The sequence below is a fragment of the Anarhichas minor genome, unplaced genomic scaffold (assembly GCF_050575085.1).
Source record: "Anarhichas minor isolate MPS153535 unplaced genomic scaffold, ASM5057508v1 ptg000003l, whole genome shotgun sequence".
In the NCBI taxonomy this organism is placed as follows: Eukaryota; Metazoa; Chordata; class Actinopteri; order Perciformes; family Anarhichadidae; genus Anarhichas; species Anarhichas minor.
Window position 1 is genome coordinate 8,202,403 of NW_027466449.1, and position 22,827 is coordinate 8,225,229.

At 42.4% G+C, this 22,827-nt stretch overlaps 3 protein-coding genes across 8 annotated transcripts; 1 reads left to right on the plus strand and 2 right to left on the minus strand.

Annotated features, from left to right (window-relative positions):
• Nucleotides 1-7,155: 7,155 nt before the first annotated feature.
• cbx5 (chromobox homolog 5 (HP1 alpha homolog, Drosophila)) lies at nucleotides 7,156-13,583 on the minus strand. Its single transcript, XM_076096262.1, has 5 exons — nucleotides 13,426-13,583; nucleotides 12,775-12,955; nucleotides 11,791-12,061; nucleotides 10,373-10,473; nucleotides 7,156-8,473 (listed from the first exon to the last, which is right to left on the minus strand). Exons 2-5 carry the CDS (start codon nucleotides 12,903-12,905, stop codon nucleotides 8,332-8,334), a joined length of 645 nt encoding a protein of 214 aa, XP_075952377.1. The 5' UTR covers nucleotides 12,906-12,955; nucleotides 13,426-13,583; the 3' UTR covers nucleotides 7,156-8,331.
• Nucleotides 13,584-13,920: 337 nt separating this feature from the next.
• hnrnpa1b (heterogeneous nuclear ribonucleoprotein A1b) lies at nucleotides 13,921-17,992 on the plus strand. Of its 3 annotated transcripts, none has more exons than XR_012955767.1 (12): nucleotides 13,921-14,202; nucleotides 14,732-14,848; nucleotides 14,941-15,087; nucleotides 15,180-15,390; nucleotides 15,471-15,554; nucleotides 15,656-15,706; nucleotides 15,799-15,879; nucleotides 15,995-16,150; nucleotides 16,238-16,399; nucleotides 16,479-16,596; nucleotides 17,756-17,810; nucleotides 17,902-17,992. XR_012955767.1 is itself a non-coding variant. In XM_076096249.1 (11 exons), exons 1-10 carry the CDS (start codon nucleotides 14,191-14,193, stop codon nucleotides 16,583-16,585), a joined length of 1,128 nt encoding a protein of 375 aa, XP_075952364.1. In that variant the 5' UTR covers nucleotides 13,923-14,190; the 3' UTR covers nucleotides 16,586-16,596; nucleotides 16,767-17,992. The 3 variants fall into 3 exon arrangements, 1 of the variants encoding a protein (XP_075952364.1); XR_012955765.1 differs by having other exon boundaries at nucleotides 13,923-14,202; nucleotides 16,767-17,810; XM_076096249.1 differs by having other exon boundaries at nucleotides 13,923-14,202; nucleotides 16,767-17,992.
• nfe2 (nuclear factor, erythroid 2) lies at nucleotides 17,597-22,261 on the minus strand. 4 transcript variants are annotated; one of them, XM_076096225.1, is made up of 4 exons: nucleotides 22,055-22,261; nucleotides 20,248-20,326; nucleotides 20,009-20,146; nucleotides 17,597-19,446 (listed from the first exon to the last, which is right to left on the minus strand). In XM_076096225.1, the coding sequence occupies exons 2-4, from the start codon at nucleotides 20,293-20,295 to the stop codon at nucleotides 18,172-18,174; spliced, it is 1,461 nt and encodes a 486-aa protein (XP_075952340.1). In that variant the 5' UTR covers nucleotides 20,296-20,326; nucleotides 22,055-22,261; the 3' UTR covers nucleotides 17,597-18,171. The 4 variants fall into 4 exon arrangements, with proteins under 4 accessions (XP_075952340.1, XP_075952329.1, XP_075952347.1 ...); XM_076096214.1 differs by lacking the exon at nucleotides 22,055-22,261 and adding an exon at nucleotides 20,467-20,543; XM_076096232.1 differs by lacking the exons at nucleotides 20,248-20,326; nucleotides 22,055-22,261 and adding an exon at nucleotides 20,367-20,493.
• Between the last annotated feature and the right edge of the window lie 566 nt (nucleotides 22,262-22,827).

Genomic DNA, 22,827 nt, shown 5'->3' on the forward strand with positions numbered 1-22,827 from the left:
AGGAGCACCTGGGTTTATGTGGGGGAACCAGAAGCAGCAGGTGATGGAAACTGCTGGCCCAGGCTGTGGCCAGGGGGTTCTGGCAAGATGGTAAGTGGACCCAGTTGGGTACACTGCTATTTCCTGTTTCTCTACCTTTTTATTTTCTTTTTACCGTCCTTCTATCCCAGCCTGCCTTCATCTGCTGCCTCTGCCTTCCTGCCAGAATCACTTCCTCCAATAAGAAACAGATGAGTAGCTCCAAGTCTGAGCTGGCCGTGCTTTGCCCTGCAAGTCATCAAGGCAACACATCTGACATACATTTTCACATAGTTGGGCCTAAAATATGCCTTTTAAAGATGTAATTTTGAAGTAATGCAGCCCTGCTAACCAAACATATCAAAGGTTATTTTTCTTGGTCTGTTAACATCTTAATGAAACTTTCTTTTTTAACAAGATTGTTGCCTTCAGGGTTCAACTTGGATACTCACTGGTTGCTTGGATCACCACGGACAATGAGTCTTTGCGCCTGCATTTCAGTGTAGCCTACTACTGACATGACAACAAATTTCAGAACGCACACAGAATAAACTTTTAGAGAGATCTGTGGTGTACACATGTAAACCTCTATGCAGATAAAACTACCAGCTGCTTTGCCGTCAGCTATTCCAAAGAAACAGCATTCTAAACTGAACCAGGTGTGTACGTGCCACAGTGGAGAGGTCAAAAGTGGAAACACATGAAACAGCCTTTTTTCTTCATCCTGCTCTTCTTCCTCTAATAACCGAACTGTACTCAAATGCACCATTAAACCTTCCAACAATGCTTATGTAATCTGGGGTTTGGTTCATAGGGAACAGATTTAAAACCAGGCAACACAAGAGCAGCTAAAGAGGACAGAGGGAGTTAGAGGAATGGACAGTCAGGCAGGAGATAGACAGCAGAGAGCAGGGAATAGAAGTAGGAGATGTCTATGTTTTGAAAAGACATCTGTTTGGTCTGCTCTGCCTTTCAGATTCTCTCACGTTTACTGGACCCCTGTCACATTGCTTTGCCTGGGTTTATTTCTGGCCAACATTTGAGATGAAGGACTCCATGTTTAGACGTGAGCTGTTTCGATAAATTGTCTTGTATGCTTTACAGATCCTGTAAGTAAAGTCCTGTATCACTCCCGCGCCCTCAGAAGTATGACACCTAAGACACTTAATATTTCACCAAGATTCTACCATGAATCAGCGCACAGACCATCCTCCTCTATTTCACTAAGTTTTATTACAAATGTGTTTACTGCTAATCAGTGTAATGGACTAGACTGTGAGCACTTGAATGTGTGTTTAACGTATATATCCTGAGGGCCTCGGGAGATGACAGGGCCCTTACAAGAATGGTGGTTGTAATATTGAATTATAAAACCTATTCAAGAACCTGTCAAGAACCCCTTTATTCAGTGTTGAGTAACATCTATGCCTGCTTTTATGTGTAAGATTTGTTATGCAACGTGGCGTTATAAAGTATTTATCAAGGCTTTATAAGCCACTCAAATTATAATCAGTCCAGGAGCCACCTCCAGCAGCAGACCGGCCCATGTTGTTGAAAGCTCTCCATTCTGTGGCCTGGGCAAGCCTTGCAGCATGTTGAGTTCTGCCAGAGCTATTCCTTGTGGATCACTTAATATGAACTTCAACATCTCCTGTTGAAATAAATAACACCACAGAAAATCCTAGGGATTTCATGGCCTCTCTGAACTCTAATCCTTGATGGAAATAGAAAGGACTGAAACTTTATTTTCATTTGACATCCTACGATTACATGTAAGATGTCTAGAGTTCTGAAGACAGATGTGATTTTCTTCCCCCCTACTCTGTACAAAAAGAGGCTCCTCTCACTCTGCTAGAAGCCTTGCATATTGGACCTCAAGCGTATAATATGTTGTGTTCATATACAGTGTAACATTAGATATTTTATGGTGCTGTATTATGTCGAGGCTGGCTACGGCTTGGAGCAGGGGCAGGAGAGCGTTGTGGTCAGCGGTGGGTCAAAGTCTGTCAGGGCTCAGGGCTGGCAGAAAGCCAGGCTCTGTACGTGTCTGCTCCGAATGTTAATGGATTAACGCTCACCACACATACTGCTAGACTGGGAAACTCAAGATGACTTTTAACGTGAAAGGCCGACAATAAGTCGCCATCATAAATTCAGGGACGCATGCTGTCTGTAGTAGCGCAGCAGTCAGGCGTGTTTCCTCCGGGAGGCCAGGGCTGAGGGGCTGTGTGATGGAGAATGGGGGAGCAGGTGGGCTCTGCGTTGGCTGACCTTGCCTCTCAAGCCGCACAAGATATGATCAGAGTGTGCTGGCAGCTGTGGCCTTGCCTAAATAACACCCAAGGTATCATGTAGAGCAGGTACACAAATGCCTTTTCCGTCGACAGACTGTTGTTCTCTAGGCTTCACCCTCTTCACCCTCCCTCCCTTTACAACATCTTGTAGTCTAAGTACAGTGTTTTAAACTCAGATCCTGCTGATTTAGCATTTCCATTTAGTTCCATATTATCTCTCTCAATTGCTTTAACAAGTAACTTAGGCTTGTCTAATGTGAATTTCCACATGGCAAAGAGAGCAGCAGTTGTAGTGCTCAGACACTGTGCAGCGACAGCCCCAATCACTATGTGTAATTTAGCAGCGGGGGACAATGAGCTAATCTTGCAGGAGAGCATATACTCCCAATTTAAAATCAATCAAGATGTTTCTTTAGGACCTCCACTTTAGCTGTGCTGTAAATAAGAGCTAGGTTCGAAGCGTGCAATTGTTGTCTGCCTGCATGGGGGGTCATTTTAAATCCACTGATGGATTCACAGCACATTTCACTGCAAAGTTTCACACACATTTTGACACTAATATGTCCCATTTTTCCTAATCATTTTGCTGCTGCACTGCAAGTAATTAGGTATAATTATGTCAGAGGATGATTTCTAGCCATTTATTGAAGAACTGACTTACAAGCAATCATTAGCAGCAGCATGGTTTTAAATACTTGAAAGAAAAACAAGTGACACATGCAGAGGCAGAAAAGTTATGGCGTTGGAATTTGTAATCCAATTATCTTATTCTAGTGAATAAAAAACTGCGCTGTGGGTTCCTATGATTTCCCGTCTCCAACCATCGAGGACTTACTTAATGCCTTCAATCTTTCCTGCTCACTCTCCTCTCTGCAAATTAATTTATGGTCTAATTACAGGACAGGCCTGCAGATATGAAGGAACACAAATCACTGGTCCTTACCAGATGGCAGAAAAACGGCACAGGATAATTGAAAGTCTAGAAGTGGATCAATATTTAGAAGCCTAAGGTTACATGAAGTATGACAATACTATTAACATGGAAATATGATGCATTACAACCACAGGCAAATTGGTGTTATTTGATGGTGAATGGGTGCTGACTGAAATGCTGGCTTCGCAATAACAAAGACGCCATACTGGCTTTATCACAGGTTAACCGCTCCCATACACCCGTATATGATCACAAATCTACTGCTTTAGTCTCATGTGCATATAGCCATATGTACTTATGCATGCACGCTGTTGGCCAGTGGTGTGTGGATCAGGTCTGGAGGTCTTCTTTCCATCAGAATGTACCATGAAGGCTCAGGACCCCACCCTCCTCTAGCATTTACCTCTGGCCTGTTAAAAATGATATCAGCTCATGGAGGGCAAGCATTAGCATTTGCATTTTATTGGAAGCGCAGAGATTTAGAGCAGAGGATATATCAGCTCTGAGCAGACAGAATTAGTTAACAATGCATTACCTGCCTTTTATGGCAGCTATAACTCTTTCCCCTGGTGGGGAGAGGAGATGAAGGGAGGAGTGGGGGGTGAAGGGGAAACACAGCCAGCAGAGGGTTGGCGGGGAGAGCAGTGGTGCAGTGGAGGGGGTATTTAGAACGAAGAAGCTTTGTCTATGGGGCTTTACTGCACATTAAGTGTGATAGCCACCCAAATTAGAGCATCACATCGCAATCACCTTCACACAGATCAGTGCACTGTGCGGAGAAATGATGCACCAGTCATCACTGCAGACTTTTTTATCTGGTTGCAACAAGAAAATGGAGGCACAGCTGTTGGCCAGCTGTGCCTCCATGATCACAGCACGAGGAAAGGCCACGTCAAATGACATCGGCCTCTGTGATACTTATGACTTACACCACTTTTAGAGACATTTTTCACAGTTTCCCTGGGACACTAACTGAAGAATACAAATCTTCTTTTCTTTCATATATAGGATAGTAGTACTCTGCGCTGTGCTTTTGTGTTATCTGTGTGAGCGCATACATGTATTTGTTTGCTGTTTCAGTGGTATCCTTGAACAAGCTGTGTAGCACTGATGAGGCCCACTGCAGCAGTCCCTTCCCTCTCCACAGCTCCCCCGACACTCATTTGGTGTAATGTGCTGCAAGACGACCCACCTCTGCCGTGGGCAGCGCCCTGAGGAACTCATTTGCACGAGAAGTTACTGGTACAGAAGGGACTAGGTTTGAAGTACAGCGAAGCGGCTGCGCATAAATGAATGAATATATTTACACCAAAAATTTAGCAATATTTTAACATATGATCCCTATTGGGACAACGAACATACTTAGCAAACACACCTGGCTAAAAGAAAAGCAGTATTTGTGTCTCTAATTAACATAAATACTGCTGTGTTAGGTATATTTTCAAAATATCTACTCATTATTTAGTGCACTGTCCAAAGCCTATGAATGTATACTTAGAAAAAAAAGCTCTTCTTAGCTAAACAAAGAACAGACAGCTCCTTATTGACTCTGCCACACATAAGTACACACTAGTACACTACACATGTTTTTGCGCTGGAATCAGATTTTCCTAATTTAGATTTTTAGTTTTGGTGAAGCGTCACTCTGCACGTCAGTTGACTGCGTATATCAGAATTACCTCTACATCGGTATTTGCCACACAGATCACAGGCAGAGCTCCCATGAGTGCCACTGTGGCTTTCCCAACCAAAGCCACTGGCTTGGGTTTGTCAGCAGACAGCTCCAGGCTCCATAAAGCAGCCTGCTGCTCGCTCCCTTTGCCTGGCTTAATGGTCCCAGGGGCTGGAAATTTACTAGTGACCTTTGCATTCCATTTGGAGTGTAAAAGCCTTTTTGCTCGGAAAATTCCATCACTTTACTGAGCCGCACTTTGTGTGTGTGTGTGTGTGTGTGCGTGTCAGAGAGAGAGAGAGAGAGAGTCACTACAAAAGGCAGTAAGAAAGAAAAAGAGGGTGGTGAGAGAAGAACAAGGATTAGACTCAACCTTTACCGCAGTTTATCACTGATACTGCAGTTGGTCCCCATTCCAGAGACACTTTTCTATTTATAAGAAATAATTAATTTCCTGTTTTTGCATGGTGGCCAGACTGTGATAAAATGGAGGCACTTCCTTACATTTTGAGTGCTTTTGCTCCCTCCTTGTTATATTTTGAGTCACTTTCTAATTGAGGGGGAAAAAAATTCTCACATATTACATTATTACATATTCTGTTTATTGAGTTTGTTATTCAACCTATGCGGTGCTTACAATGACTGCATTTTTTTATGGCTTCGTCATTACATCAGACAAAGGGGTGCCTCAATGGCCTGCAGGGGCTATAAGGTGCCGACAATGCATGGACCACAATGTCCTTGATTCGCATCCTGCACGGGACCTTTGTTGCATGTCCTTCTCAATCTCTTTCTCTCTCTACCCTCATTTCTATGGATTACTGTCTGTTTCTAATAAAGACATAGAATGCTCCCCGCCCCCCCCCCACCAAAATTCAAAAAATTCAAAGCATGAATATATAGATATTGATAGATAGACCCTTTTCAGCCTGAAAACACATTAAACTATTTTTGCTGTTGACAGGATCATTTATACTATATAACTCCTTGATGGGGCCATGATTACAAAAACTTTAAGTGGCTATTAATAATAACTATCAAGCAGTTTAAAAGTGTCACTGTAACCACCATATCTTGCATCGTACTATTTTAATAGCCATGCCGTACCTGGCGTCTCTAGAATCTCCACGAGAGTTTGAAATAAATCTGTAAGTTTGAACACTGCATGCATCACTGCACAGGACGAGTTTGTGGACATACATGTGAAGAAGAGCCATAGTGACGAAGAAAACAATTGTCGTCCTGGAGAGAGTTGGGTTGTTTGTCTGTAAACACAACATGAATCCATGCCCCCTCTGAAAGATGTGTAATAATGTATAAAGTCTGGTTAGAAAAGATTTTGTGAGTTTCATTGTTTGAACTGTGAGTGACTTGGCATAAAAATGTAGTTATGACTTTTGCATTGGTGTTGTCCAATAGCGCCATCTGCAGGGTGAGAGTATCTGATGCTCTTTAAACATTTTCCTTAACAGAGAAAACATTAAAATGTCTGTTTTGACAGCTTTGGTGTCATATTTGTGACATATAGGTTTTTATTAAGCACCCAGGGCATATGGTTATTTTTGACTCCTTATATAAGGAAATCCTGATGTCGGGCTGAGGATCAGAGTAGTTTATTTAACATTCATTTCATCCAAAAGAATTTCCATTAAATAAGTGATTTTGACTTTTTTTTCTTTTAACTAACCGGCCCCCAGGAATTTAATTTAAATTTTTAGTTCATCTCTCTGCAGAAATTCCTTTCACATATTGAAACAAAAGTCAACTGACAAAAACTTTAACAGTGAAAATGTTTATTAAAGGGTGCTACTGTACAGATATTTGTAACATTTAGTTGACACGAGAAATAGTCTACTTAAAAAAAAAATGCAGCACCTGCAAAAACTGAGGACAGAGCTTCAGGGTCTGAAATGACAAAATATTTTTAATGAGAGAAAATTACACCAAAACCGTAACCAGTGCTATTGAGGGACATTATTTATGTGTTGAGGTCACGGTCTTCATTAAAAATGCCGATTAAGGCCAAAAAATAAACTGAAACAAAAATAGATCTTGTGACACTAAAATTTGGTCCAAAGAGTCCATGATGGAGCAGATCAAACTACAAAACCAACATCCATCTTGTAGAAGAATTGATCTCCGCTTGTCAGGTAGCAACATCGTCCTTCTGAAAAACGTGAATACTTATGGCAAAGAAAAATCAAATAACTCATCCCAATCAAACAAAATATGCATGATCCAATCAGAAACTGGTTTTAATGTTTCAAAATAACAATACAATGATAAACAACAAATACTCTAATTGCGAGGTGGATTTTTATTCACACTTACACTGCAAAAAAAAAAAAAAAAAACTATCGAAGTATCCCTAACTAACGAGATCCATAACACCATTAAAACTGCAGGCTTGTCATCAGAGAGAACGGTCACTTGGTCAAAAAGATTTCCATCCTTTAGCCACAAGGTGGCAGCCCCCCAATGGTGGGTGATTGATGCTGGTTTCATTTCATGTGGATACAGTGACGATTGTCTAACCTGTGAACATGAGACTGGTCCAAAGATAACAATGCAATTTTAAAAACAAACAAAAAGGTTCAGAAGTGAGCAAAATTGTTATTTTCCTGTTTATTTATGTCCGTTTCTTGAACTAGTGATCGGGTAAAGCAATTCAAAAAAACACCACACAACGTTCACGTTTAAACTTGGAAATAAGAGATAAAAATGACAATTTCATAAAAAATGAACAAAGATATCATCACAACATTATAAAGACATATTGGCCGGTGTCTTCTGCAAGTTTGCAAATTGAGTAGTTATGTACCGGTAGAGAGGACAAACTGAAAAAAAAATCAACAAGAGATAAAAAGTTTTTAAAAAGGAAGTGATTATGCAGCCAGGAAAGTGCTGCGGTGGTTGCTTCCTTAATATTTAATACTACCGTTTTATCCTCAGTGGTGTTAAGAGATGCACTGGACTTAATGATGGGGGGGGGGGGGGGGGGGGGTGCACCTGCCATGGGACAAGCTCACAGTTGACACAGCTTTCACCACCTCTGGACTATGTTCTGAGTTTTAACAGATGGCCACATGTGGTCAGAGATGCAACATACCTTACTGACACAACCGTTTTCTGAGATATGATGTGTTGCAAAAGGAAAGAACAGAATACAAAGACAGAACAGCAGAACCCCTCCCCAGTAGCATGTCACCCATGTCTGCTACAGCTCCCCCTCCTGTCTGATGGATCCTGCTCAGCAGTCTGGGGCCTTTGTGCTCCAATGGGGCATGGATGGAGAGAACACGACTGTGTTCGCTGTCTTTGTTGGACATGGTGAAGAGCAAAGATGGGAGGTTTGGGTGTGAAAAATGTCTGACTCAAGGTTGTCCCTGCAGCTTCCTCCTGAGGTGATGCACTCATGCTGTGACCGCGTCCTTCTCCTTCTTGTCACTGTCTTCATGCCAGGTGAGACGTTCCTCATAGAAGGCTATGACGATCTGTGGGCACTTATTATTGGCCTCCTTGGCGAGCACAAGATCGGCCTCATCGGAGTCTTTCCTGCAAGAGATGAAGGATGAAGTTGGATAATACACATTTTTCCATACATGTACCATCTCTGTCTTGGAGCTTGTCAAAGATGGCAACTAATAATACATTACAATATGTTAGAAAAGTGTACATCACATTCTCCTACACACGGCTGTATGCTCTTGTAATTACATTGCACACATTTGAATTATCACTCTTGATGTGACATTTCATACAAACTTTTTAACTTCAAATTATTATTTTATCAGGGAATATATAATTTAGCGGTCCTTGTGAATGCTTTTACAGCCATGCAATTTATCCCCCCCCCCCACTGTTAAGGCCCTGTCAGACAGAACATGGTTGGAGTTGTGTTAACCGCTGGCTTCAGCACACTTGTGCTTTGCTGGACGACTGAAAAGCTGCAGTGGCGCAGAACAAGCCACTGGAAATAACTGTTTTCAGACTGCAGTGACACCACTGTCGCGTTGTGTCTGAAAAAGGCCATTAGACTCAAATGAAACGGTCATTAACATGTCAGTCATACTAAAAAATAATTATGTTTAGGGTATTTCAGTGTAATTTAGTATTTGCTTATCTTTCATAATTTGAGTCGGATAATGTTTCAAAACCAAAACAGTTACAAATCATGAGAACACATTATAAATAGTGCTTACAGGAAAAGTAGGCAGATGGAGCTTGTGAATCTGTTCAGGATGCGCCGTGATTACATTCATTTTCCTTTTTATATTCCTATAGATTTTTTAAGCATTCATTTAAAAAAAAAAAAAAAAGTTAATGACCAAATCAGCTAAGGTACAACTGTTGCCTCACCATGAAATGCTGCTTGGTCGGGCATGAGTGACGAGGTACTGCACATATATCCATCTAGCTAATATGTAATGACATTAAATTTTATGGTGTGGCTTACTGTTTGTACACGAATGGACAGCTAGGCTATTAGTGCTGCTAATGGGTGATTTGTCAGTGGCAATCTGGCACATTCAGAGCTGCCGTTTAAAAGAATCATGCCCGACAGGTCACAAGCAGCAGCAGCAGCACAGATAGAAAGTGTTGCAGGCAACACCCGCAGCACCAAAGGGTCAACACTTAGAAACCAGCGGTGTACCGGTTTTTCAGAGGAAATATGAATACCAAGTACCTGATTAAGTGGAAACACCAACGCAGAGTACTTATGAGTATGTATAATTAGAAGAATAGAATTTAAGGAGAAAGCAACCATGAGAATTTTCACAAATTAAACTTCCTCATACAGAAAACTATCCTCGCCGCCTAAAATCTAAAGTCTTACCGTTACAAGTTACAATCTTAAAACTTAATCGCCTGTGTCGTTTGTTTAAAATAAAATAAAATAAAGATGTGGAGGATGTTGAGAACCCCTAAGCTCATGTCACAGATCTCTTGTGGTATCTGAAACATGCATTTGTAGATGCAGTTGATTAGCATGCTGCAGAAAGAGTCAGTGCACATCTACTGGAGAAGTCCTGAACATTCAGAAAAACAGCCAGTGTGTCCGAGTACAGACACGGGCCACGGAGCCACATGTCTTCAATAAGGATTGCTTTAAAAAATAAAAAAATAAAAATAGGTCTTCTATTTTTTTAGCCATCTTAAAATTACCTTTCCACAAAACTAGGGGCACAACAACAAAAAAAAGCACGTACCAGTGAACCACAAGTGTGACAAATGAAGATAGAAAAGTCAATGCACTGGTTTGACGTGCCCACTCTAAACACACTCTAAATCCTGATTCGGGGACGGCCCTTGATTTAATAGTTAGTCATCTTAGAACACGTTTTAAATGACAACCTTCCTGTATTTTTGAATAGTGATGACAACATTAGCAACATTGGGCCCAAACTATGTTCCACATGCAAATTTGGAGCTGAACAGATAAAGAAAACCTACCACTTCATAAGAAACATTAGGTCTCCACATGAGTCAGTTGCTCCAATGATCTTCTCTGGCTCCAGTCCTCTCTCAAAGCCACGTGCAACTAGAATGTCCTCCTGGAGGACAATAAAAAGAGAAAAACATTTTATATAGCATGCAAAAATACTGGAGCATGTTACAAACAACCGTTAGATTGTAGACTACTTGCGTTGAGACACATTGACGTTCAAAAGTTTGGGCTCGCCGGCCACAAAACCTTTATTCGTTACAGTCAGGTGGCTGAAAGGACTGCTCTGTGTCTTTGAACTGTCTTTCATGCTTTTAGGTTGCAGAAAGTCCTCCACACAAAGAGATGCTATTTTGTACGAGGAGTTTGCAAAAAAATAGTTGTGTTTTGTACACGGTTCAACCAGACTGACAAGAAAGAGACAACGATCCCCCTGAGCAAGCGTTGCATAAGAATAGGAGGAAGGAAAAACAAACCACAGTCATTGGTAGAACAAACTAGAAGCTCAGCATCGAAATGTGTGCAGATTTAAATAGGAACAGGTTCCAGTTTCAGAGTCAAGTGCACAGTAAGGCAGCCTATAACAAGCTGGAATATAAAACAGGTGGGTTCCTTAAGCAACGCTAATCTTAAAACGTCACGATAGAAATAGACAGTTAGCTTTGGGTTAGTATTATATGAATACCAGCTCATCTAGACTATGGACTGGCCCAAAGAAAAACAGACTAACTCAATATTTAGAGCCTGAATGCAGAGACGGTTTTGGTTCAATAATGACCGAGGGTCACTTACGCTCTTCTGGACTGAAAAACTAATTTATTTATTATAGTATTTGAGCAAAAAAGGGTGACAACCGTCCTCTACCCTAACATGCAACACTTTGGGTTCAAACTATTTGAATTTTTTATAATACATAAGGTGTCTGAGTTACACTATTTTTTATCTTTGTTAAAATAGTAAACGTTGAAGGGCTGGGGGATATATCGATGGCATGATACGAGACTAGAAATTGTCTTACATTTTGGATATTGTTATATGACACAAGTGCTGGTTTTGAAGCTACATTCTTTTTTTTAATACAGAGAATTAACTTAAAAATGAATCGCTCAACAGAGAAAATATGAAATGTTCCCTCATTTCCTAACCCACTGATTCAATACAAGTTTGCTGCAAACTAGCAGAGGCTTTGGTTAATCAATGACAAGCTCGCTGAAGAGTTTCCTTCTAAGATAACACCCCCCATCAGCTGTGACGGGGGTCTTAATGAGGTTTTAATCAAGAGCTAAGCTACTGTTTCTTCCAAGAGTGGAAAGCTACTTTTTAGTCAACTTCACATGTGCAAAGTATCTATAAAAACTAAATTATACCCCATCCACTGCAGACTTGTTTTGAACTGATAAAACTACTGCACCAACACATCACATACCTCCTTCTTCTTCTTCTTTTTGGGCTTACTTCCACCCTCCACCTCCTCCTCATCCTCCTCCTCTTCCTCCTCCTCCTCGTCGTCGGAGCTTCTCTTCTTCGAGCTACTGGAGTCTTTGGTGCGACCCGAGGAGCCTGTGACTGATTTGCTGGCCCCACTGCTGGGCGTGGAGCTTCCACCACTGCTGCTGCTCTTCTTATAAGTCTTCATGAATTCTGAAATAAGCTCAGGACAGCCCAGATTCTTCTCTGGCTCCCAGGTGTTGTGTTTTCTGAAGAGGATCACATAATTTTTATTAACATACTTGATATATCATCATCATCATCTTTCAATGGAATCGTATCGCGATTGAATCATATATCGGGATACACGTCGTCAAAATTGATAACAACAAGCACACTGAAACGGTTACCTTAATCTGATTACTCTGTATTTGGGTGCAATGTATGAAGTCAGTGTATAGCTGGAAGTATGTATTGTTTCTCTATAATTTCACTTGAAACTGTTCTGTACATTTTGCACAAAGTCTTATTACATAGGCTTTACCATGTGGTTACGTCACAGGCGTTTTATTTATTAAACTACCAGAAACATCCTATATTGTGATATATCGTTATCAAGATATGAAAGGACCTATATCATGACAGAAGCCATTGATGCCTAGCCCTAGATGTCCGTGACACTGTCGTGTATCTTTTAATCTTCAGTATCTATTATGTCCTGGACTTTGGGGCAGCATCAGAGTAAACAGATGTGATTTACTGAGTGAATGTTGAATTTGGCCCTGCAGGCTCGGCTAATGATATCCACATTAATAATAGATATTAAGCCCACATATACACTCAAAACATATTAAATTATTGTGATGTACAATTTCAACTATTGCCCAGTACCTCGTTGATGGCGTTTAGTTAACGTAAGCTTAAAATCTGTGGCGGTGTAAGTGCAAGACTGCGTCGCATACCGGCAAAGAAAACAACTTACTCTGAATATCCTTTCCACTTGAGGAAGAACTCGACCCTGCCTTTCACCACTCTCCTGTCCAGCACCTTCTCCACAACATACTCTTCCTCATCAGATGATGAGGAGTCTTCTTCGCGAGACTTTTTGCCCATAGCAAAGTTTGTTGGCGAACACTACGCTGTCGCAGGCCAATGGCACTTTCCTGTACAAGGAAAACGATGGAGAAGCTAACGTTATCAGAGAACATGGATGATGTGTTCCAGGCGACACACAGACGAAGCAGGCTCTAGCTAGCTGACGTTACATCGGCTCCTGTCGTATATCAACGAACATCATTTTCATTGTCGTTACTCCAATCTGCAACAGGCACGACAAAACTGATAAACATGCTAAACCAACAGGCTGGGTAAATACATCTCCGTGGTTGTCCACTCGCTCAAATGAGATGACGTCAGAAAACGTTAATACGTGCACATAGAAAGGAAGAACTGAGGTTGTTTGCTCAGCAACTACCAAACCAATGGGCAAACTTGCTTAAGCAGGTACCGTTAGCCTGCAAGCTAACGCCTCAGCGGCTACTAGCTACCAGCTAACAGTGACACAGAACCGAAATTGTTGAACGATAACATGCAGCAGCGTGGAGCATTTCGCATTGTGTTGCCAACTGCCTACCCTTTGGACGCGTAGATCGTCGGTCAGACCGGTTAACTTCGTCGATAACGCGTGTCTTTTGTGGACCTGCGGTGTTTTGAGGCCAACGCTGGAGCTACTTTAGCATATAGCCTGGATCACATAAAGGTGCTGTGCGCTTGCCTGTGCGTAAAAAGCGCGCGGTAAAGACGCACAATGAAGGTACCCGCCCCTAGGTCAGCTGATGACCCACTTATATGCCGAGCGTTACTGCTCCTACGAGTATAACTTCATTCTTGCATAGTTTGGAACGTGTTTATTGTAATATAAATGTGTGTGTGTCATATCAACTTAACGTAAGACGCACACGTATTTAGTAGTGAAAGGTGTGTTGACGTTGTTTTATCGAGAAAGTCAAACATCTGAATAATTTAAGATTTGATGATTTTGGGGGCTTTTGCTGTGTACATTAGTATTGCATCACATACAACACTCGATATCTCACACATTTGTCTTCCGATCCCTTCAGGCTTCAAACAACATCCATCTTACATCGTCGTGGTTGTGAAATGCACCGCCTACCGCCACGTCACTGGTGGTTGGTAGTGATTGATTGAATTTGGACCAATCCCGATTCAACCAGTGCAGACGACAGACTGCAGCGGGAACAACTGGGCCAATTGCTGTGCGAAAGAGGTGTTTCCTTTGCTATTAATTATACTATTGGGATCCAGGCTAGGCTCGTCTGACGCAGATCGCTTTTCTCCGGTCAGTCCACAAGGAGTCTTCAAGGATTCGCCCGCAAACATGTCGAAAGATGTGAGTATCGCATTTGGAATCCGGTTTAGGCCATTACCCTGCACACTGTGCGCCTAACAAATGCGTTAATTTGAAGCCATTGCGAATAGGCGAGGCGTTGTATTGTGTTGTATATCAAGCCTGGGAAATCCGCCATTTTACAGCAGCTGGGCCTCGTGGCCCTTTTGTTCTTGCTCTTCAGCTACGTACGAAATTCAGGCGGATCACTCCATGCTAGTCTTAAGTAATACTATTCTAAATGCAAATGCACTACATTTAACACGCATGCATTAAGTGTTTGTGTCTAGCTGTTGCTAAAAGCGCTACTTATCACCAGGCCGCCCCGCTGACGGTAATGGCGGCGACGTCCCGATTTTTTTTTTTATATGTGACGCAAGACTGGCTTCATAAACGATTAGGCCTCACGTTACCGCGTAGTTCGTTCTGAAGCGGTTCATTGTTAAATGTAGTCGTGCACGACTTGGCACGCGGCGCTCTGGCCAGTGCTGGTGATTGTACTCTAATGTTGCTGTCCATTGTGCATCGCCAGGTCCCACGTGAACCGGAGCAACTCCGCAAGCTGTTCATCGGAGGTCTGAGCTTCGAGACCACAGACGAAAGCCTGCGGGCTCATTTTGAGCAATGGGGGAGCCTTACAGACTGTGTGGTAAGTGGATTTCACAATCGCCCTGTGACACGGCTACACATTATGGCACGCTAGTGGGGCACACTGGGAATAACTGAATCCTCCTCCGTCAGGTCATGAGGGATCCCAACACAAAGAGATCAAGGGGTTTTGGCTTTGTGACATACTCATCGGTGGATGAAGTTGATGCTGCCATGTCTGCCCGCCCCCACAAGGTTGATGGAAGAGTGGTTGAACCCAAACGAGCAGTTTCCAGAGAGGTATGTTGGATTTGATATTTTTGACGCGACCCATATTGAGTATGCGTTTGTAAAGGAAAGGCATGTATAGTAACAAATATCTTTGCTCACAGGACTCAAACCGGCCAGGTGCCCACGTGACCGTGAAAAAGATCTTCGTCGGGGGCATCAAGGAAGATACCGAGGAGTCCCACTTGCGAGATTACTTCTCACAATTTGGCAAAATCGAGGTCATTGATATCATGACCGACCGTAACACTGGAAAGAAGAGGGGCTTTGCCTTCGTGACCTTTGATGATCACGATTCAGTCGACAGGATTGTCAGTAAGTACAAATGCTCGCTGTTCTCCTGCAGGTTGACCTTCCTGTCTCGACTGGCTACTAACCGTCTCTTCGTCCCACAGTCCAGAAATACCACACAATCAACTCTCACAACTGTGAGGTGAGGAAGGCTCTTACAAGGCAGGAGATGCAGACTACAGGAATGGGTACGGGAGGTTAACTCTGTTATGCAATATTCTCGGCAGTGGTTTTTAAAACCCTGGCAGTTTCACACTATTCCAGAAGTAATGATTGTATTATGTTTTAGGCCGCAGCAGCGGCGGAAGGCCCTACGAATATGACCGAGGCTTCAATCAGGGTAAGACTTCTTTTATGATGGGGCCACATAATATTCCATATATATATATATGCATGTGTCTGAAGCCTAACTTTGGTATTTACCTCTTTCAGGAGGCAGGGGTAGATATGGAGATGGTCCTTACAATTGCAATGGAGGTGATGGTGGTAATGGAGGCGGAGGCAGTGGTGGTGGTAAGTAGGCAATTTTGAGTTTCTCACACTTCCCCCTGTCAATCTTGTCTGCGTGGGTTGAATTATTTCAACAGTTGCTGCATGGCAAAGCACTAAAATAATATTTGTGTTGTAGGCTATGGAGGGGGTCCCGGCGGTCCTGGGGGATATAACAATGGTGGCAACCGAGGATATAACCAAGGTTACAACCAGGGTGGTGGTGGTGGTGGTGGCGGTGGAGGAGGTGGCAGCGGCGGCTATGGAGGAAATGGCTATGACAGCAACGGCTATGGTAAGTGCTTTAGCTCCCCGTAACGAACGTTTCTGTGTTCAAGATGTGATTTACTTAAGTTGTTGGTCTGCTTGCAAATTCTCACAGGTAACTGTGGTGGTGGAGGAGGAGGGAGCAGTGGTGGTGGTGGCGGCGGCGGCGGAAATAACTACAACAACATGGGCCACTACGACCCCCAGGCCTCCAACTTTGGCCCAATGAAGAACAACTTTGGCGGTGGTGGTGGCAGCGGAGTTGGCAGGAACTTCGGTAAGATGGAGGAAGGGCAATGCAAGGATGCTTACCATTTAGCATAGTTTCTGGAAGCTAAGTTTTCCTTTGTTCCCAGGTGGTGGTGGCGGCGGCAGCAGCAGCAGCAGCGGCGGTGGTGGCGGCGGCGGCTATGGAGGGGGCTCAAACAATGGCGGTGGATATGGCCGTTCAGGACGCTTTTGAAATGTGAAGTGGTAAGTGTTCACTGGCACGTCTGACCTTTTTAATCTTTTCATAAAACCAGAGTTTGTAGTTGCAGGGACTCGTTAAGTGTAGATAACACATTTTTTCAAATCACTCTGGATGTCAGGTCATATGAAGTCAGTGCACACAGTTAACAATGTTGTTCCGTATTGTTCAACAGGACTGAGTACTTAGGAGAGGAGAGCAAGGAGAGGAGAGCAAGCGAATTGACAGGGCAGCTGCAGGTTTACCTCCTAAATCTGCTCAGCCAAACAGTTGTGGCAGGTTACAGCTGCTGCAAGAAGAGATGTACAGTAGATAAATCATGGAGGGTCTTCATTTAAACGTTTTGTGTTTTTTCATCGAATGTGTTTTTTGGGAAAGCAAGCATTCCAATGAGGTTTTATGTAGATTGTTTTTCTTTAAAGTCTGGTTTTTATTTGTAACTGCATCCAAGCTGAAATAAACGATCTTTCAGTTTTTTTACAAAGTGTTGTTAGCCTCTTGAGTGGTTTGGGAAAGGGAGGGTTCACTATCAGGTGTTGCACATTGTGGGATGAGGGACATATTTCACATAATGCAAGCAGCCAAAGAATCCATGTGATGTGTGAGAAGCCCTGCGCTAGTCACCATATACATCATGAGTAAGTGCATTTACAATGCTGGTTGAGGAATGAGAAGTGGTGCACAAATACTTCCACCATAAAGAGCCCACCACTTGGTACAGACTACCCTGAGTTCTGCAAAGATCAACTGGAGGATGCTAGCTTACATGCAAAGTCTTTGAGGCTAGTCATGGAAGCCAGCTGAGGGAGAGAAGTAGCAAAACCATCGCCAGGATCATTGAAGCAGGGGAGAGTGAGAACAGAAGCCTGAGGCTAGCAGGCAGCAGCTTCCAAAAGGCTTAAGTGCTTTCTGTAGGTAAGACCAGACTTCTCAACTACTGATAGTATGTCTTGCTTTTTCATGTAGCTGGTAGTAAGTCGTGTAGCCCAGTAATGACATGACATATTTGTGCAAACAAGTTTTATTATGACTTACACCGATGTTCACTGGTAAAATTGGCCTCCTAATTGTGCATAGAGGCCCTACAACATATTGCATGCTGTGAACAAAAATGATGTTTTTGTGAAAGAAGCACTTTACTTAATTTGTGTTTCTGCTTTTCAGGAAACTCCCTGGTCTTCAAAACCTGACTTCATTTCAGTGACAATGGCTAAATCAGGTACATTCATTAAAACCTTCACATTTTCTTTCAAAGTTTTCCTTTTATTTGACTTTTTTTTTTTTTTTTTTTTTTTTTCTTGTCTTTACAGGTTTCCTGAACAATCATGCTGGTGCTTTATCTTGAGACTGCTGTGCAGTGTCCTATTTATATTTTTTTAATAAAGTTATTTTTATACGTAACTGGTGTGGTTTCAGTCAATTGTAGGATGGGTAAAGGTGTCCAATGAGACGTGTATGGCAAGTTTGACATAAGGGTCATAACAACATTAAATAACTTTCAGTCAACATACTGTCGATTGGCACAATCCGGCAGTATGCCTCATTCTGTAGGGGAGTGAAATCATGAGACGATCCATTACTCAGCATTGCTCTCTCTTTTGCATAGTTGTGTGAGGTACCAAATAAACTTTACCATCAGGTGTTTGTTGCAGGGCATATTCATCTATTGAGTATGGTTGACCATCCTCATCTCTCAAGTGAGAAAATACTTCTGAATAAAGGTCTGTAAGGCGACATTTAATAAAAGCCAAGCTGTGCTGGAACTCGACTCTTTCCTGTGCCAGGTTCTCTCTTTTGGCATGCAGCTGGTTCAGCTCTCTTTCGAGGTGAAATATGCTCTCAAGCTTCCTTTTCCTGCAGTTCTGAGCTGCCACCTTGTTCTTCCCTCTCCGTCTAATGTCCCTGACCAGTGCTAGTTGAGTCTCTGTCAGAGTATACTGTGTCAGGAGCTCATTGAAGTCATCCACAGGTAGATTGATCATCTTCTCCATTGGGAAGGGGATCTTCAAAGACACGGCCCGCCGCTCATCTCTGCTTAGTAGACTTGGAGTGGAGCTACTTCCTTGTGGTTTTGCATACATGTTGTATTGTGAGCTCCCTCTGCTGGGCGCTCCAGAGTCGATGTGCAGGTTGCCCAGAGCAGAGGTCTGACCCTGCTGTTTCACTGACCGAGTCAGAGCGTTAGGTTGAGTGTGAGATAAAGTCGGTTGTGTTGAAAAATAAGATGGCTGTGCACATGAGTGAGACTGACTCTGGTAGTCCATTGAGTAATGGCCGTGTGCTCTTCTGGCGTGTTCAGCCATGTTGTCTGGTTCTCCATCACTATAAGTCATGCCTATGTCTACACTCTGGTAACCTGGTGCGCCGCCAACAGGATTATCTGGGGAGGCCAAAGGTGGACTAGAACCCAGGGACAGACCAGAGTCCGACTCTAGATCATCACCTGGGCGAGCGTGTGAACTTTGTCCGTGTGTAGTCCACAGCATGTGCCGACGTAGATCCTGAGCGAGACAAGCGTTGGCCCTCCTGTGCCCTTGGCTGGTACCGGACATGTTCATTTGTTCCCTAAGAGCCATGTGTGAGGGCTGTGTGTGAGAAGACATGGGGAGCATTCTTTGATTGTGCTGAGCATCAGGGTGTCCGTACATTGCCTCTGCGTTGCTGCTTGGACGATGACAGACGGGCACCTGTTCAGAGTAACATCCATCGTAAGTGGCACCAGTGCTGAGCTCACAGGCAGCAGGAGGAGTCTCGGAATGGGACTGAGCCATCTCATATCCTCCCATCGGGACCATGGGCTCCATGTTTTGGTACTGTGCTGTTTCATAGGAGCCTGCACTGGAGTCTTCAAACTCCTGCAACAAAAACAAAATGCGGCATGACCGGTACATCAGTGTACATGTCACACTAACGGCAATAATCAAATTTGCAAGAACTCTGAATTAATTAGTGGAACTGTGTATTTTTCACATTTCATCTGGCTCACTAACGCAGTTTGCCCCCACTTCAGCATGCCACCCATAGCCTATGAAGGGCTCTCATAGATGTGATCAGGTTTCACCTGGAAACAGATGTCTATTGTGCGGTGCAGGGGGCCGCTAGCAACATGCAGCACTTGCCCCCTCTCACAATCTCTTCATCCTGCCATCATTCAAATGGGCCATTGTTGCCTTCCTCAGCTAAGTATTAGTTTTTCAACAGTTAGCAACACGTGAAAAGAGGAAGTATTTATTCCACTAGAATGAAACATGTTGGATTTAGTCATTTGTTCAATACAAAATAAACTGCCTCTCCATGATAACGCAGCATGAGATATTGTGATAACATTGGCATTTTTCGGGAATAGACACAATATATAGTAGCATTTTGCCATAAATAAAAATGGATGTTTACAGTGTGTCAGTGCTGAAGAGTTACCTGCAGCTCTGTGATGGCCATCAGCTCCTGCCAAGCCACGTCTATCTCTGCGTCCTGAGGAGCTCCATGAGACCTGGCTCCAGGGTAAGGATTTGACATGGACACTCCCCCACACAGCCTTCCTGGAGTGGCTAATACCTTGTGTAAGAAAAGACAAATTATAACCTCATTCATAAATGTATTTTAATCCAGATTATTTTGTGGGAGTTTCTGTCTTCCCAGCTCATAGACAAACCTACCTCACAGGTTCTCCTCAGAGGGAGAACATAGTTGGCCGTGGAACACATTCAGGATAAGCTTTTGTTGCAAAAGATCAACCTGGCAAAGACACACAAACACAAAAGTTATTATTACCTACCCAGCGTCTAAACTTCACACCAGAAAGAAAAAACAAAAATGTAGTATCTGCGAGCCATTAAGTCACACCATACGTTCAAACACACTTTACTAATACATACAGCACATTACATGGGAGTAGACCCGCTGCTGCTAAATAAATGACTGGGTGTTCTGTAGGTTCTTTTGGAGCACATGAAGGGTTCAGTTCAGTTGATTTAACTCCTCCCAACAGCTGTCCCGGGTGCAGCTATGCCGACCCCTGATAACACAATCTGCGGGAAAACAGCGCTCTCTTTAAGACACACTGGGGCCTGATGGCTGCACTTTGGAAAATTTGGTGTATTGCTTGCATGTTGGCAGTAATCTTTAAACTCTGTCAGTAGCCTAGTAGTAGTTTAAAGTGTTAGCATCTCCATATTGATTTTCAGAATTTTGGAAATATTCCACTTGAGTTAAAAACACAATGAGAATTTAACACACACACGCACAGTTTTCAACACACAACTGAAACAGCTGCCTAAACACCAACAGAGAAGCGGACACTGAATCACTTTTGAATTTATGCACTTTAAAATATACAATACACACACACACACACACACATTTAGTTGTATCTATTTTGTTGCTTTTTATCCTGAATCTGCTTGTTTATATGAAATTAATTACATTTCAAAGAGAAACCAAGGATGGGGCTGCAAATTAGCTTCAGATATGTACCTGTTGCATTGCTTTCCCGATTTTGAGTTGAGCCAATAAATATGTTTGAACAAACAGGAGTCTTCTCTTCAATAAATGGGATCTCCCCAGGTGGCAGCCTTAAGCTTCTCCACTGACAATCATGCAGTAACTGCTTTGTGGTTATGACACAGTCGAAGGTACCTTTGAAGATAGAATTATCTAAAATTCAAAAGCTGATTAAAAATGAGCAGTCAAAGTCAGGATAATTGGAGTGGAATATCAAACAGGCTGTCACACTGAGGTGTCACAGATTACAGACCTGGTTCAATGAGTTAAACTATTGTAAAATGGGGTATATTTCTGTCTAAGACATGTATTTTACAAGTAATTAATTCTACTTGGTAATGGTGGAATCCACAAACGTGTTTTATCTTTTTTAATCTAAGATTTTAAATACACGTTTAATTTCCTCTTGACCTTCAAAATAAACTGTGCATACAATTTGTAATATTGCGTATTATTTCAATGGCATCCGCCTGTAAGGCTATTTGCTATCATCTGTCGTGTGTGAATTATTTTGTAGTTTTTAAAAGTTCTGAAACATAACTATTATATCCTGCGTTGTGTTTGTGGTAAGTTTCTTAAGGCCGTTTCCTTTACTGTAAGGAATCATAATCACCACTCAAATTTCACTGGTCCAGTCAGTTAAAAAGAAGTTGCTAAAATCAAGTCAAATTAAGTCAGCAGGATAAAACTTCTAATGAAATGTTTCTTTGTGTTATTACTTCAACTCTATTATTTACAACTTCAATGCTTGGAAGCTTTAGAAACAATGTAATTACATCGTTCAATAGCTCACTTTGTTATATGATTATGTGTAATATCACATCACTGAAGTGATAAATCTACTTAAATATACCGCTATAAAGATTTAATTTAAGTGGGAACATTGTAATCTCTCAGTATGCAGTAGCTTTGCAACAGAAAAGATCTGACAAATCAGAAGAAGGATGATGTGAATGAACATACCTGGCCAACATTCTCTGCTTCTTCACCAGGTGATGAGGTAAAAAAAAAAAGATGTGAAGCACAATCCTGGTGGTAAGAAAATGAAAAAAATGAACAAAAGGACAATCTGTTCTTTTTCACAGATGATGGGGTGTTGCTGACTTCTAAAGTAAAACAAATAAGGCCTTCTGCTCTTTCTCTTCTTCAACTGTCTGTCTGTCTCTCTCTCTCTCTCTCTGTTCAGCTACTCATACAGCCGCCGGCATAAATGGGATGGCTCTGTGCAGACAAACGCAATCTTCCTGTAAAGCACCCACACCACATTTTTTTTGTACTCTTGTATCCTTAATAGCACACTTGCACCCCAACCTCCAAATTTCCCTTTTGCCCACATGACAAACCACAAACCAACAGTCTGACAATCATTGTCTGTCGACACTGAGGTAGGCAGACGTTTACAAAAAACAATAAAAAAAAAGCTGTATGCAATTTTGATTTAAATTATATAATGACTATACATATTAAACAGTCAGATTAAAAAAAAACTGAAAGTGATTAAAAAGTAGCCGGATGGTTGTCTCTGTCCAGGCCAAACCGTACAAGAACTGTGTCCTTTCAAATCCTCCAAAACGAAAGGTATGAGGAGTGTGATGTGGAGCACCTGGAGCTGGCATTGCAGTGAGGGCCCTGTTCAAGCAGGAGTGGGTTGGAGGCAGGATTGAGACTTAGTTTAGCAGAGATGGAATGTACACCCTCCGACAGGTAAGAAAGACTACATTGTTCCTCTATCTGGC